General features: G+C 41.9%; 1 protein-coding gene across 1 annotated transcript; it reads right to left on the reverse strand.

The window, feature by feature from the left end:
* Nucleotides 1–540: 540 nt before the first annotated feature.
* Nucleotides 541–17065, reverse strand: LOC144762443 (uncharacterized). The gene is made up of 8 exons (XM_078647636.1): nucleotides 16965–17065; nucleotides 12599–12758; nucleotides 11174–11394; nucleotides 9535–9636; nucleotides 9135–9448; nucleotides 5550–5731; nucleotides 4461–4597; nucleotides 541–652 (listed from the first exon to the last, which is right to left on the reverse strand). The coding sequence occupies exons 2-8, from the start codon at nucleotides 12743–12745 to the stop codon at nucleotides 541–543; spliced, it is 1215 nt and encodes a 404-aa protein (XP_078503762.1). The 5' UTR covers nucleotides 12746–12758; nucleotides 16965–17065.
* Nucleotides 17066–17959: the final 894 nt, after the last annotated feature.

The following is a 17959-nucleotide window of genomic DNA, read 5'->3' on the forward strand; positions in this document are numbered from 1 at the left end:
TTGTTCTTATTATAGATTTTACTCTGTACCAATAAAACGGGTTGGTCTGTTCCTCCTTAACTCTCTTTCTCTACAATATCTTTCGGAAGTCTTTGACACGCATGTTTGCCATAATAGGCTGGTTTAAATTATAGTTTCAACAGATGTGTCTCATCAATAGTTGAGCTGTAACATAATGAAAGAATTTCACTTGCCTTCACTATCTTGGAGGTAATCTCTCCAGTAACCAATGATATGTTCTTCCTGTAACCGGTGGTTACTGCCAGATGAACTGAATTGAATGTTAAACATTCCATTTATGATATCAGTGGTGATTGCGTGTTCCACCCAAATGAATGCCTCTTCAAAAAGTTGTTTATGAATTTCCATGGCCTGAAGTACTCCCAGAGTTTTTAACCCGTCCTTTAATCTGCAATAAAGAATACCTAATCATAAATAGTCAAACTATTGGTCAAATTATAATGTAAAAGTTATTATAAAATTAAGGTATGTCTATGACACATCTAAAAATCCTTCAGTGCCCTATGTTCGAGCTTCAGTCTAAATGGAAATATTTGAAGCTAGCTGTTGGAGACCACTGACAAAGGCAAATTCTCTTTCTCCTGTGGTCTTGTGATGATTTCCTAGCAGCAAAGTAGCACATGACCTGCAACTTTAAAAAAAAAAAGTAACCAAACCCAGCATGCACATTAGTAGAGGACAAACTGTTGATTTTCAGATCTTTTTGGCAGCAATTTTCGACTTCAAACTGTGGACCCTTTGGAGTGTGTGAATAGGACCTTAGAAACTGTGCTTGGACTTTTAGCAAGGCCTGGCCAACCCTCCTTAATACATTGTTATTTTATGCATTAGATGAAAAGACCACCTGGTTTTCAGTCGTAAAATGTTGAATCATCTTATATTGATTCAGTATTTTTGAAGTGACGCCTACAATACACTCCTTCCAAATATCAAATTTGTATGTAGGCACAAACCCATTTTTGAAATTTTTATAGACTGTTTTAATGCCTGGCCTTCGTTCTGCTGACAAGTGATAGTTAGTCACCCTGTCTACTGCTGGAAGGAGGACAAGTAGAAAATACCTCAGATGCAGGCTGCCTATGTCCGACCCTGGTAAGATGGCGCCCTGTGGCTGAGTAATGTAGAGGGCTCTCTGAGGCAGTCTGCAGGGGAGAGCCTGTTGATCATTAAAGGCGCTTGGTGGATTGAGGGGACAGATATTTAGCATGGCTGGGATCAGCAGTGACCCGAATTGGCTGAGCAAAGATATTGTGATGAGGCAAGGCAGCATGGCACAGTGATTGCCCTGAATTAAATCTACAAATGTGTGCCTGCCTGATTCTCCCCTGTAAACAGAACGTACACATTTTAATGAGGATATCAGCTTCTGGTGCTGGAGCAAGAGTTTCCCCGTAAACACAAGTGCAGACTGGGGTCCGTTTTGTACACTGAACTCCCTGAGATTGCCGGACCGACAGGGGATAGCTAATCAGTGGAGAGTTAACACAGCGGTATTCGAATATAGAACCTCTTGCAAATAAGGAGCTTAAATTGCACAAGGCCCCTGGGCCAACTGCATTACAAGTGATTTCTTTAAGACACACCCACCGGTGTTGGTACCAGACTTCACAACCTTATTTAATAGTAACCCGCAAAATAGCAAACTTTCAATAACGAGTGAAGCCCTACTTACAGTAACACCTAAACCAAAGAAATCTCACCAGCTCTGCTTCCTACAGACCGACACCCTTGTTAAATCTTGATGTTAAATTTTGCTCTGGAATTCCAGCAGTAAAGCTGAATAGATCTGTTTCACAGCACAGTCAGGATTTGTCTAATTAAGAGACATATGATAACAGCTGGTGGAAAAGGTCAACATAAATAAGATCCTGGTCATATAGTGGCCTTGGACACGAGAAAGCTTTCGACTGGGTGGGCTGGGTCTTCCTCATGAGGACTATAGAGAGGTTTGATCACAGATTTATAGCATTGGTTTGGCTGAATTGCAATAATCCTATGTCCCAAATCCTAGTGAATTGCAGAAGAAAGAGAGGGTACCAATGGGTCGAGACAAGGAAGGGCTACCCACTCTCACTGCTTCTTTATGCTCCAAGCATAGAACCCTGTGAAGCACATTAGGGCCGACAAGGAGGTCGGAAGCATAACCTTTGGGCAGGAGATTCATAAAGCATTCTTGTTCGCTGATGATGTCCTCTAATCATTTACTGATCCCTCAAGATTTTCCCCTTGAATTCAACACCTTCTTACTCGCTTTGAGGGAGTATAAGGCTTCATTGTAAACACAGCAAAGTCAAGCATTTTCAGGCTTACAGTATCTTGGGGCAAGGTTGAGTAACTAGCACTAAACACCCAGTACCAATGGACAAATAAGGCAGGCACATACCTGGGTGTTATATTAACTCCTAAGATTGAGGACCTTTACAAAGCTAACTTTCCACCACTTCTTCAGGTTATATGAGAGGACTGTCGGAGGTGGTCCTCTCTGTACCTATCTTCATTGTGGAGGCTCAATTCCATTAAGATAAACTTAGTTCCTCTAGTTCTCTATCTTTTCGAGGCACATGCTATAATGGTCTACAGGAAACTGTTGGCATCCCTTAATCAGTTGAACAGTTGTTTTATTGGGCAGGCAGAGAGGGCTACACTCTCTGATAAACAGGCATAAATATACATGACTACCAAACCATGGGGGGCGGCTTGCCCTACCCGGACTTGCCCTTATACCACAGAGTAGCCCAAATGAGTCCGATAGTAAAGTGGTTGCTCTGACAAACACAGATGCAGAGAAGCATTGGCCACATATGGAAAGGGTGGTGATAGGATGCTACATTTGGGACCTATTCCGGAAGTCAAAATCTGAATGCATACTTAAGCAACCCCCACAAAGGCAACTTTCATAGTCTAGACATGGTTATTAAGAAATCTGCATTGACATCATTCCCCTCTCCACCCACGCCATTGATTTGAATACATCATTTAAACCTGCAATAGATCCAGGTCCCATTATTAACCTGTAGGAGGAAGGAGCTGCCATACTATCTGTTAGGTTTCAGGGAAAATAGATACTTTTACTGTTGGAGCCTGCAATAGTAAATTTCTTGTAAATGTATAAGATGCACTCAATGATCTAATTGGTCTCTCCAACCCTGAACAAATAAGCAGCTTCCAGAGATTTAAAGATCTCCTTTCAGTTGAGATGTTTGTGCAGGAGGGCCTAGGGTTAGGTTCACCTTTCTAAATAATATGCTACTCACCTCGGTCCCAACTCATACTCAGCAAGAATTTTAAGATAACATTGAGGGCCTTAGTTAGATGGTACTGCACCGGTCTACGCAATGGTGCAATTCCCAAAAAATCTTGCACACGCTAGCAGGAAGGAAAGCTCATTATCAGGTAATATTTGATTGAGATCTTTATCCTACTCAGTTTGAAAAATAGGGCAACACTCTTTGTTGGCAGTTTGTGGATTATTATGAGGCTTTAAACACATATGGTGGTAAAGTACTCATGTCCCCCTTTTCTGGAAATCATTACAGAATTTAAAGTGATACTTGGATATACCAGATCTTGCTTTGTTGGGACTATGCTGTAACTTGTTAAAATATCAAACAACTGCTTATCAATTGAATATGTGGAATAGTTTGGGGTCAGATAAAACAAGGCGACGGATCGGAATGAAGTTGACCCTCCACCAGTGTTAATGTGATATCTCAGACTATTCGGACAACTGTGAGACTGTTCAATGTCCTGGTGGATACATTTAGAAACGTTTAGGAAATGTGTGGCCTGCTAATCAAGTTTTTATTCACAGGGCTGCCATTACTTTTCTATCCCATACACATGCAAGCCCTGAATCTGTTAAATTTTTAGAACTCCTTTTGGGATGCCAAGACTTGAATATGAGAAGTCCAATACCTCTGATGCTCTGCTTTGTATGCTGATGCCCATTGTGACTATGAAAAGAACGTAGTTGTTGCATAATTTTTTTTGTAATTTCTATTAGGGGAAGTTGGGGAGGTGGGAAGGCCTTTCTTTTTTTATTTCTTACTGTTTGTTTTCTTTATTTTGATTTGTGCTGCGTGGGCTGAACATATGGGATTGTTCGGATTCCTGTAATTTTGGTTAGCCTCCTATTAGTGCCCTCTGGAGGAAGGACTGCACAAGTTGTATTGTAAAATGCCAATAAAAAACTGAAACAAAGTAAATGTAAAATATATTTGAAACCCATGATGTGCTTGATTTCACAATCTGTGTTTGGGACATTTCTGACAGTGTGAATATGTATAATGCCATTAGGATGGACAGTGATTTATGGTAATTACTTTTTAAAAATGGACATGCATGTATTGCAAAGTCAAAATGATATTGTTTTATAATGCATATACATATAAATATCACAGTACCTAACTAGTGAAGGAACAGTCCTCCCCACAATGTACCAATTGATGATATCTTCCAATAGTTCTTTTTTGTCATTCAGAGATTTTAATGGACGGAAGCAACCTGCCACACTTAGAATTGTGCTGTGTTTTTGAATCAATCCTTGAAGAGTTTCAAGAGACAAAGCATCCTCAATCTATGGAAAAATTAAGATTGTTATATTTTGATTAAATAGTAACAAAAAATATGGCCATCTGCTAAATAAACATATTTTTTCAGTAAGTTGAATGTTTACAAAAGTTTAACAGTCAATGGACTAAAACAGTATCAACTACTACTGTAGTTAATGCTACTGTAGTTTTACACTAGCTACACTCTCTCGCTGAATGGAACACCAACTGGGAAAGAGTGCATGAGAATTACACAAAGATAACTAGCACAATGGCCTAATGTACCTGAATGTGTTTGGCAGTAGGTTTTCTTTTAGTTCAATTGCAAATTCCACACTGAGTGTATTAATCCAGAATACAGATATATAGGTCCTCTCCTATATCACATTGTTTGCAGAAACATGGTCAGGAAGGCCCCTTCTATTATGTTATTAGTCAGTGTTGAAAACTGTAGCAATTCCAGGGAAGTCTCATGGGGCAACTGCAAGTGATAGATGGTATGACTCTAGTTATGTGCCTGAAACTTTGTCTTCTTGTAATGTGAAGACTCTGACATATCAAGAACATATCACATACTTTTCATTTGGTGGTATCACCAAGAAATATAGATCAACATCGGGTTAACAGTAGGACGTTCTTGATTGATCACTAATGCAAGAATGTGGATTTGTGTATGGCAGTTGAGAGAGTAGCAAATATGTAGAGATTGCTCTGGAAACTTTAAAAAAGTGTGGAGGACCGGGAATAGACATTCAGGATTGACCCAATTCCAAATAGATGAGTGTCATTTCTTTTCATATTCGTTTATAGTACATATGGCAATTATACATGAATCTAAGGTACATGAATAACTATTACCACAAAATTAAACGCACATGATTTGCATGATTTTGACTAATAGACCCACAACTATGTGAAAACAAAATAATAAAATTGATAAAGATTCATCAGCAAAAATGTTTACTATCTATTGCTTACCTCTTGCAACATGTCTCGTGTATCCGGATCTACCACATCTACCAAACTGCAATTCGCATTTTTTGCATCAGAAACTAAACATTGATACAAAACAGGCGACACAAAATTTGGAGCAGTCCCCCCGTGAACTAGGGAAACGGCCAGGGCTTGCCCAGCATGGTAATAGTCATCATTTCGCATACCTTAAACAAGAAGAAATAAATTAAATGTATTGCGTTCTGCAAATCCATAAAACATTTATTATATATCTCTGAAACTAAATTTATTGCATAAAATCTAGAAACATTATCCAAGAATCCACAGCCTGATTCACGAAGGTACACGTGCAGTAAAGTCAAGCATTCAGAGTTTCAGCATTTGGGGTGGAGCATTCACACACGGGGCTTAATCATTGTACTTGGGACATAGTCTCCGTACTCGGTGCAGAATCTTCACACTGCAGTTCAAGACACTCGACTCACAACAGTAACTTTATAAATCAGGACCCCAGTTCAAGACTCCGCACTCTTAACAGTAACTTTATAAATCAGGACCCTAATAAATTTTTGAGAGAACAAGAGTTTTAGACGGATGGCCTGATTACAAGTTTACCTGTTACTTTAGGCACCTGATAAATAATTTTACCATATGGTACATTAAATATTGGTTGTGATAAATAACACTTAATACTAGTTTGTGGAGAATAGCATGCAGATCTTGGTATTTAAAACACCAAAATATGCATGATACAGTAAATACCCTGTTTTTCTCTCCCATTATCTTTCGACAGGTTTTGCATGCTAAAATTTTACGACGATTGAGTTATTTTTTATATCCAGTAATGATCAAATGCAAGATCCTGAAGAAAGACCGCTCCACCCGCCCCACTCGCCAGCATCCACAAAAGCTCCCTCTGCATGACAACCACTGACTCGGACGATGCCTCGCCCACATGGAACACATCCACTTCCAGACCAACCCCAAAATGACCCTCAGCGGAACCGTCACCTACAGACTGCCTGGCCCCATGTTCCATTCACCAATGTCATTGCTAACCCCATCACATCACACGCACTCGCCTCCACAGACTACATACTACTTGGAGAACTAAACTTCCACCTGAATAACCACCACAACCCCAACACCACCGCCCTCCTAGAGAACCTCAGCAACATAGGACTGCAGCAACTTATCTCTGCCCCCACTCACACAACAGGACACACACTTGACCCTGTTTTCGCAGGAGGAAATAGCATCTTCCTCTGTCACATCATGGAACTGCTCTGGGCTGACCACCATTGCATCCACTTCTCCTTTAGAAAACGCACCACACACAAGCACACACGTCGCCTCCCATGCACAATCTGGAACAAAATCTCAGAAGAACACATCACCAACGCCTTCACCTGCACTCCAGCCCTAACTACGAACAGATGCCAACACTGTGGCAAGCAACCTCCACCAATTGATCGTCAACTGAACCAACACACTCGCTCCCCTCCAGAAGACTACAAGATGGCACAACAAGAAAGCACTCCAAGAATCCAAGCATGCCTGCTGTCGACTGGAAAAGGCATGGAGAAACAGCAAAACTCCGGAAACACGCATCCCCTACAAAACAGCCACCACGGCATACCACCAACTCATCAAATCCACAAATAAGAATTTCCTCAAAGACAGAATACTCTCCAACACCCACAACTCCAAGGACCTCTTCTCCATCATACAGGAATTTGACAAACCCAACAGCGAAACAGACGCCCTTCACTCCCAAGACCTCTGCAAAAGACTCAGCTCCTTCTTTCATCTCAAGATCAAGACGTTCTATTACAACTTGGACGACCAAGACCTCTGCACTGCCTCAACCCCCACCCCAGCAATGTCACCCAACAGACCCCTGCCCGCCACACATCTTACACAGGGCTGCCACAGCCATCGAATACGAGCTACGTTGAACCATCAACTGCTCCATTGTGACCGTCACATTCCCCGACAACTGGAAGCGCACCTAAGTCAACCCCCTCCAAATTAAATCCTCGCAGACCCGGGGGACCACAAGAACTTCAGGCCCATCTTGCTGCTTCCTTTCGCAGCCAAGGTCATCGGAAAGGCCATCAGCACCCAGCTAACATACTTCATTTAAGCCAACAACATCCTAGACATCTCCCATTCCGGATTCTGCAGCAACCACAGCACCAAGACCACCCTCCTCGCCGCCACAGATGATATCCGCGCACTCCTTGACCAAGGCCAAACAGAAGCCCTCATCCTCCTGGACCTATCAGCAGCCTTCGACTCTGTCTCCCACTGCACACTAACCACCAGACTCCACGACGCCAGCATCCAAGGAAAAGCCTTAGACTGGATCCGCTCATTCCTCATGGACAGAACACAGAGAATAAGACTTCTCTCTTTCCTATCACCACCAACAGAGACCAGATGCGGAGTACCTCAAGGATCCAGCCTCAGCCCCACCATGTTCAAAGTCTACATGGCGCCCCTCGCAGGCATCATCCGGAACCATGGGTTCAACATCGTCCCTCTACGCATTCGACACCCAACCCATTCTCTCCCTCACCAATGAACCCGACATCACCAGGCACAACTTCCAATAAGGGATGAAAGCTGGCAAAGTTAAATTCCTTGGAGGATAATTGTTGGGGACATGAATTATTAACCCAGATTAAATGTCTCCACCTCGTGCTTATATATGTAGTACCTGTTTAAAAGGTAAAACTCATTCCTGCCCAAAGAGATTCACAACAGGGTGTTTAACCAGGAATATAATATTACATACCATTTTTGGACCTTCCAGATGTTTCTTTCTTTTAGCTGCAACATATTCCGAACTTTACCATAAGTAAGGTGCTGTACCCAAAAAGTTCTGCTTTCTCAAACCTCCTAGAAGATATCTTGATGGGCTCCAGTGGAGGAAAGTGTCTATCCTGAGAACTTGTTTTTTAAGATCTGCATCTACAATGGACTGGAATTTCTATGCACAACAAAAACTCCTACCTTTATGACCCGACCAGTGTCTCAAGTCCCATGTATCAAACTAATTCACGCAGTGGGTTATTGCCTTTGATATATGGGCCTATGTTTCCAAATATGCAGGATGCATCTGTACAGTTTGGGTGATTAACTCATACACACTGCTGCACCAGAGCATCAACTAAGATTACCTAATGCAGAATCTCTAAAGTTAGCCATTATTTGAAGTACTTGTCAGAGGAATTTTCTCTCAATTGATAACAGTAACTACTGCAGGAAAACCTTAGCCCCTCATTTAATACAAAGCAAACATAAAATATATAATGGAGTACATGCTAGCAAGGTTGTTTTACAGGCTGCAAGGGATATATTCAGTGGGTGGAATTGAAATCAGTCTGCTCTTGCTGCATAAATGAATAGTATAGTTCAGTATTCCTGTCACTATTCCCCTTTTAGTAAAAATTCTTTGAGAATGCCTGATCAGTGGTATCAAACAAACTTTGAAGTCAGTAAGTAATATATTATAAACATTATTTCCACTTTAATTAATTATTCTTTCCCTCCTCTAGAATCTGCGCAGTTTAGAAAGGTTGGAATATAATAAATGTAAGGTACCTTGGGCATCACAACTGAGTGTCTTCCTGTTTTCGGGTCCCTCAAAGAGTTTGGTGTGCTGTAAATGATGCATTAACAATCGCAAAAATTCCCGTGTTGGGCCGCCAAAATCAACAGCTCCTTCAGAGTTACCGGAGGAATCAGTAAACATAACAGATATACGGTTGGTTGCTTTATAGGTTTTGCGAAGGAAGGCACGACGTGCTCCATCCCAAATGTTTCGACGATTTATGTTGAACTTGCATGTCTTTTCAGAGTCAATTTGTAAAGCAAGGTTTGATAGTAGATCCTTCAACGTTATATCATCGCTCTCACTGAAATACAGGAAATAAAGCTAAGCTATCAAATGTATTAGTTAAAAATTAAACTTCTAAATCCGAATTAAAACTTATAAAATGACCTTTCGTGCGCCTCATTTTGTTCAGCAATATCGATATTTGAGGTATCAAACTCTTCATCGTCAGGAATGTGCACATTATCAACCAACAGTTCAGTGTAACATCTAAAACAGTAAGAATATTGTCAACTATTACTATGTTAAAAAAACAATCAAAGTATCATCCTATGCCTTCCTGTTACAAGTCAACTTTATACATGACTTATAGGGCTACATGTATGAAAGTTAGAAATAGCCATTTCCTAATTGCGATTCCCTGTGAATCACAATTAGGAAATCGCTATTCATAATGTATGGACGTCTTTTGAGTTTAATTACTGATTTGTAGTGGGTTGAGGTAGGTCAGAATTTGCAACCCATTAGGAATCATAGCCATCACAGGGATGGTGGCCTGCTGGGGTCAGCAGGCAACCATGTCTGTGATTGCATTTAAATAAGGAAACTATTGTTTTTTTCTAAATGCAGACCATTTTCCTTAAAGGAAACCATGATGAGTCTAAAAAAGAAATAAATTAAACTTGATAGTTTCAGTTTTTAAGAGCAGGCCAGTGGCCCCTTGAATATTTGTCAACCATTCTCAGAGGTGAAGTCGTCTCTTGGGGACCTCTTCCCATTTGTGAATGGGTTAGCAATTGGTGGTAAATTGATAATGTTTTTGCCACTGTATTTCAGTCGCAAAACATTGGTACATACCATTCCAATTTTGTGTTAGGAAGGGATGCCCTCCTCGTGCCCTTCCTAATACAGAATCACAGAACCCAAATTGAGATTCCATAAAAGCGTTTTTGCGGACGCAAATGGCCTGATGCTGTGAATAGGGACGTTTGCGACTACATGTACATGTTCCTAGGTTTGGATTACTAAAGTTTTACCAAATTAAGCAACAATCATCACTAGAGAACTCATCATGTAACCAACCTGAATATGTTTAATGATTAATTATGCTTAATTGTGTAAGCCAATTACTTTAAACTTGTAGAAATCGCCAGTCTTGTTTTTGCCCTACACATTTATTTAGCATAGAAGTGCAGATTACAATTTCATCATCAATGCATTTTAATAGACAGAAGATGGGTTAGTGGTAGCATATAGTTAAGATCCATACAATATGTAAAACAAGAACAAACTACTAGCGCCATGCCACACACCAAGGGTGTTATAGTTCGGAAGTACATGCCTGTGGTACTCCATATTGACTACTAGGCCCCTAGACATTTGGATTTACATCTTTTAAATTAAGAATGTTGTCATTCTGTCGGCATGCTAAGATGCCATGGCCACCATACTACATTATGCTACACAACTACTGCTTGGGATTGTACATTTTACATTGTTGTATTCCTGCATCATTTAAGTGACTGCTGACATACCATTACCTGCCTTGATATACTGACTATTTTTTCTTTAAAAGTATTTGACCACTTCAGATGCATTGTACATTAACTGCATGATCCAATAGCCTTACATCACGGGAAAGAGCTGGGAAAAAAGTTCTTCATGGTCCTGCATTACTGGGCTGGTCATGACAAAACTTGCAAGAGAATAGCTTTTTTATGATAGCCAAATACTTTCGAAATGATATAACAATATTGAAAAACCAAGTAAATCTCAAATTGAGTATCTGGGTTGAGAAAAGCAGTACCGATAATGGTCATCAAATCCTTCGCTAATGAGAGTGGGAGAGGGCGATATCTGAAATGTATGTTCTTCTGTCGTGTTAGCAGAAATTGGATTTGCTGTAATGTTGCCGATTTTCAATGGATCTGAACTACTCAGGTATTCTGTTTCAGCAAAATTATTGCTTAAAGGTTCTTCACTTTCCAGCCACATCACCATGTCCATTTTTTCCTCTATGCCTTTATCCTATAAAAACATAAATGGCACATCACATGAATCTTGGTGAAGATATACAAGAAATGTTAGTAATCAAACAATTTACAAATAGCCAGTGTGTAGTAACCAGGCATGAACAACTCCTTCAGGGCAGCACCTCACAACCATTTCCATTGTTTACCGGCAGCTGACCATACACAAATCCTACTCCTATAAGGTGGTTTAAACTGTCTACCAGATCATCCACAGCACAACTCTATAATTTTCAAATGTAAATTCCGACATTACATATGTAATAGAACACTCAGCTCAAGGCACTTTCCATTTACTGACCATCTTGTACTTACTGGAGACTTGAAAAAATTAGACCACTGCTTTTCTTCACACATAATATATGAAACATAGTCAAATGTAATTTAGGAAGGCAATAATAACCAGACTATTCTGAAACAGATCCCATCCTTTCATTTAAAGTAAAGCCAGCATACCTGCATTCCAAGTAGAATCTGACCCACTCACAAGATATTAGGCATGAACACAGGCAAATGTATTTCTCACTATTCTTTTCTGACCTCCCTGTAAGAGCAACTTCAGAATCAGCATAAGATGGTAAGAATACTTCTCTACAAAGCTCTTGCCATACAGGCTACTAACCTAACCCTTTTGTAGATTTCTGTATTTTACTAAATAACCATACTTGTGTCTATGCGCATTTGTATTTCATTCAACCCTAACTCCATGACTTTGGTCAAATTCCTCTCTGCATCTTATACACACACACACATAAATTAACTCAATCACACACTCTGTATAAGCAATCAATTGTTCACATTTGTTGGCAGTCTCTCCATATAGAGTAAGAGAGAACCGCATAGGATGGTGATCATAGCTATATGAATATAGTTAAATATTGGACTGTGCTGTTTAATGCCCAAATTAAAACAAAGTGGATCATATTGAATTATGTTATAAAGTAAAGTTGTATACTCCGTCCTAAATAAGTGATGTTCCTCTTTTTTGTTTACGGTAACAACATAGTACAGTATTTTACTTCCTGATTTAGATAGATATTGCTACGCTATAAAAATATTTTTCTAACTAACTGCACTAGAAAGAACATACAACATAACATTTTTTATGGGAATATGGAAATGCATTCACATTTATTAATAGATATGTTTCCTATACCTTTCAATAGAAACCATAGAGCATACTTTATGCAAGTATTACTTACAGACACCTGTGAATCAGGATGTTGAAGAATTTGCCTTGATGGTTGTAAATAGACTGATTTCTGTTTGAAGAGTTTTGAAATTATAAGACCTGACAGACTCTGTTTGTCCATTAGCAATGGCTGCACTAATTTGTTATGGCATGGCATCAGAAGTTTTATGCTATAAAACAAAAAGTGGAGTGTTAGTTTACCTACACATGAACATTAAAATTATACATTTAAACATATCTCAAAATATCAAAAATGCTAGATCTGTATCACTCAGAATATCATCCATGAAGGGAGAAGTAAACCTGTTCGTCAACAAGCTGACCAACTTTTAGCAATGCTGACAATCTGTTATACCTGTCAGCCTTTGAGTGGTCTTCCCCCATACATTTTGCTTCTTAACATCCACTTTTTAATGATTGTTTGTGTTGGACTTAGGACTCTGACCACTGCTAAAGTGTGCCTGTGCTTCTGCCATAAACCTGGTTTATCCACAATTGGTATATTTAATTTACTTGTAGGTGCATTATAAAATGGTATTCTATATACCCAGGGCCTGTAAATTTAATGCTACTAGTGGGCCTATAGCACTGATTGTGCAACCCACTCAAGTAGCCTATGAGACCTGTCTTAGGCCTGCCACTGCAGGGCTTGTGTGTGCAGTTTACTGCCACTCTGACTTGGCATTTAAAATCCAAGCCTTAAATAACCCTTTTATTACAAATTTGTCACCCCTAAGATAGGCCCTAGGTAGCCCATAGACCTGTAACAAAACTCTGTCAGAATCACTGCCGTGAGGCTTCAAGGACTGTCACTGTTCTGGACTGCTGATCTTGAAAACCTGCTTTTTTGCTGTGCTGCCCTTCTGCCTGCTGCTCACTGGCCCTGCTGAGTGACAGCTGGACGCTGCCTTGCGATCAAAGTGTTCTCCAAGGGCTTATTTGATTTCCTCCTGTAAGAAATGGGGTGGCCACTTCTCCAGGGGGTAGCACGGAACCGAGCGGCAGGCCAAACTTCGGAGGACATGTGAAGCATCCACGCAGTACCCACATACGACTCACCAGGCACACCACAAAAGAGGCACGACACCAGCTTGAGTTGGAAAAATAACAAGTTCTCTATTGTCTCCAACCTGCAAGGGTAAACATAACATAGGCCGTAATCACAACAAGGCGCTAGCGAGCGCCAGGGTAGTATATACCCAGGGGGGATTATTTACAAGGTAATTGGGAACAAGGCTGAAACGGTAAATAAGTCCAACTTGTCCAGCTGAAATATAAAAAGGTTAGCACTTGGCATGTGACGTCAGCGACATCCATATGGGGGAAGAACACACTAGGCGTGGAAGCCCATTATACATAAAATCAAACATTAGGGGAGAGAACTCAGTAGGACCTGCATTGGCGTCTCCTGTTAAAAGAATATGAGTCACCCTGCATTAACATCCGGCAAGAACACCTGTAATAAAACAGCAAGGCTTGCTCATCAGCATGGGGTTTAACAAGGGGCCTGGAATAACACGTCAGGCCGGCATAGGGGCCCAGCAGGCCCAAACCTGTAAGAAAAGGCACAAGCACCTGCACGGTGGGCACGAAAGCATACAATCAACCATCAGGTGTAAAACATCAGTATACCTTGGCTTCAGTAACATTAGCCACAGGACACCCAATCATGGGCAGGGGGCGCAGGCCTTAATCCTTGGTAGTAGGCTGTAATTGCAAAATACAACATCAAGCATAAACCCCCATCAGGCATTATAACTTCAGCATAACCCCTGTAAGGAAAAACATCATGGCATCCCAGCATCTAATAACAGGCGGGTATAACCTTAGGACCATTCGAACGCCTTCGTAAGAGCCACAGGTCATGCAGAACCCCAGCGCTGTAGCCTTGGGGAAAAGACCTGGGGGGAGGAACTCATTAGCCCCCAACCTGCAATAAAAACATCAGGCAGGACATTGGCATCAATAACATTAGCAACAGGGGGTACCCCTAAGATAGACCCGGCCCACATTTAACCTGGGGCATGAATCCTTAGCATGAGCAGGTAACTTTCAGTAGGCAACCATATGCACCCCTATTCTTCTAGGCTCCCTTAGACATTTCCTTCACCAGGCTTCTGTAATAACTGGGGACCTCAGGGCAACCCATACAGCAGGGACTCTTCGCTCATGCATAGCGTCAGTCTAAGAGGGGCGACTCTCTTATCACGGGGCTAGCTCTACTTAGGTAAATCAGGCCTCCAATTCTCACTGGGGGGGTGTGGCCCAGTCTAGGGGTCTCCTGTGCACAAACAGGGCCTACCGGGCCCAGTCCCGGTTTCCAAAAAACAAGGGGGGGCGAGCACCGATAGTGTGCCCCGTTGCCCTCTCCAGCCCCCCACACAGTCTGATTAAGCCCCCACTCACCGGGCTCCTCTCGATGGCTCCTGCGGGGCTCAGTAGGTGCGGCAGGCGTCTTCAAGGGCTCTGGCTTCCCCTCTGAAGAGGCTCTCCTCGGGCACAGACCGGCGGAGCACACTTGCTGCCGGCTTGGGCGCGCGGGGCTCTCCACTGCTCAGGAGAGCCCCACCAACAGCAGCAGCCCCGCCGGTCTGTGCCCGAGGAGTGCCTCTTCAGAGGGGAAGAAAGAGCGCCTGAATATGCCTGCAGCACCTACTGAGCCCCGCAGGAGCCATCGAGAGGAGCCCCGTGAGATGCTTCACATGTCCTCCGAGGTTTGGCCTGCCGCTCGGTACCGTGCTACCCCCTGGAGAAGTGGCCACCCCATTTCTTACATTGGTGGCAGCGGTGGGATCGGCAACAATGAGGGGTAGACTCCCTTTTATTAATTATTTCAATTGCCGAAAGAGCGCCAAAACGCAGGGTAGGCTCCTGCAGCGCTATTCCCGGCCCTCAGCTCCTCTCCTCGGGCCACACAACTTCCAGGGCTCTGGGACTCAAAGGGCCAGCAGCACCTCAGGGCCACCACAGTCACAGGCCACAGCGCTCCAACATGTACCAGTTTCTCGGGGGAACAATCTTCCCCATACAGCACTTCACAGGCAGCCCCTCACAGCCCAGCGCTTCACAAGGGTAGTGCTGGGTAGGCACACATCGCAAGGGGGCGAACAGCTCCACAGCCAGCCCCAGGGGCACACTCCTCACCTCCTGGGGGGGGGGGTTCCAGACTACAGCACTCCTCCCCTTCTGGGCGCTTCTTTCGCGCAGCGCTGGTGTGGTTCAAGGTCCCACACAGTGTCAGGGACCTAGGGGGGGGCCTCCTTCGTCAGGGGCCCGGGGGACAGCAGAGGGGGGGTTTGGGGGTGCAGGGCCCGCCCAGCTCACAGGCCCCAGTGGCGGTGACACCTCGCAGCAGGTCCCCTCACGTTCCTGTCCCAGCTCTGTGTGTCTCTGGTGGCGCGTCCCCTTCCTTATACCCTCCTTCCAGTCAGTGCCAGAACCTTCTAGAATGTTAGGGGCAAACTGGTCTAAACTGGCTCAAGGGAAGGGGTTGAGCACCCTGGGTGCCAGGCTTCCCTCCAAAAGCTAGGGGTGGCTGGGTAATATCTAGACCGCTGACCTACGGCAGTAAGGTGGCCAAACCCATGGCCATGGCATCCATTTTAAATACAGAACATTTCAGTCAGGTGCATTTCTAAAATGGGGGCTATTTCCTGCACACCATTTCGTGACATTACATTTTAAAACAGGGCGACTCTCACCTCTCATGGCCTATACAGTAATCGTTACCATGGGGAAGACATCCTAGACAAGGGGGTCAAAAGCAAAAATATTTTGGGGGAAACGGCCAAGTCCAACACCTCCTGTTGCTTATGACTCAGCGATATCAAAGTATATAAACTTGCTCCTGTGCCTGGTCCATTGGAAGTGGACCCAGATACTTGCTCCAGAGAAACAAACCATCCTTAGCTTGTATGAAGCTGAACCCAATGCATCGTACTTGTGACAGGAGTAGAAACGGCAGATCACATCAGAACCAATGCAACGCCTGTGCAAACTGATGTTCGGAACATCACACTAAAAAACAAAGCATCTCGTTGTACTCCTCCTTTTAAGAATATCACTCCATTAACTATTGTGATACGTGTAAAAAAACGATTTTTATTAATTGACACCTGCAGTTAGTTTCCTTGCCCTGTCTATCTGACTATTGACACTCATTATTTCTTAAATTTGTATGTATTCATAAGTTATTTTCCACACACATAACCAAAAATGTCTTAATACATTGAAAGTATATGGCTTTGATTTACAAAATAGATTAAATGCAAGACTGTTACCTAATTAAGTGGAAATAGATAACAATTCCATATACAACTTGCTGATATTTTAAAAATAGTATTGCATATAAATATGCGAAATAAAAATTGTCTTACTCAATATTGTCAATTTTGGGGCTAAAAGCCACATGGAGTTAGTCCTGCACCTCATGGTAAGTCCATAATTTGTTAAATTCAAATGTTGTGATGATATGTCCACTCTCATAAATAAATTGCTTTGTTCCTTGCTTCACAACAATCTCATCGTGAGGACCAGATAAAAGAATTACTTCCTTAGTGAATGTAGGAGGACCACGAAAATGCCTGAAATGCAAAGTCATGTCCAGATGTTAATTATATATTTAGAAATTGAATATAATTCTACACTTTGTACTATGTCACATTTCAAGAACCAGATGATGTGAAGTACCAAGAAAAAACTCTCATTAGATCAGAAAAAAAAGAACATTTGATTGGCACAATGGTCCTGATAGATCAAAGCGTTCATAAAGCATAAAATAACAAGTTTAAGATCTTATTTTTAGAACTGTTACACCACCTCTAGCCCAATCAGGGTGCGTGTTTATTGAGTAAACCATTTTTAGGGAGTTCTTGGACTGTGCTCATCATTTCTTTCTCTCTCTATCTCTCTGTCTATCTATCTATCTATCGTGAGCATGGAATCTGGGCATTCCGAAACGCGTTGATCGTAGTTTGCCTACTAGCCGCATGTTGAAGGAATAAAAAGTGTAAAAAGTAAGAGACACAAGAGTTTGTCCAGTCTTTATCTCTCCGGTGCAAGGGATTTTGAATTGATATATATATATTATATATACACTATCTGTGTGTGTGTACATATACATATATGTATATATATATATATATATATATATATATATATATATATATTATATATACACTATCTGTGTGTGTGTACATATAAAATATATGTATGTATTAGTAAAAATAGGAAACCACAAATGCAAGTGTTTCTTTCAAATAAAGCAAAAAAATGCTGTACATTAACTATTGCATAGCACTCTATTGCATTTTTGGCAAATGTGCTCCTCTCCAGTAAGCTCTTTTGGTAAATCATCACTGACACAACAGGA

The sequence above is a fragment of the Lissotriton helveticus genome, chromosome 6 (genome assembly GCF_964261635.1).
Source record: "Lissotriton helveticus chromosome 6, aLisHel1.1, whole genome shotgun sequence".
Lineage (NCBI taxonomy): Eukaryota > Metazoa > Chordata > Amphibia > Caudata > Salamandridae > Lissotriton > Lissotriton helveticus.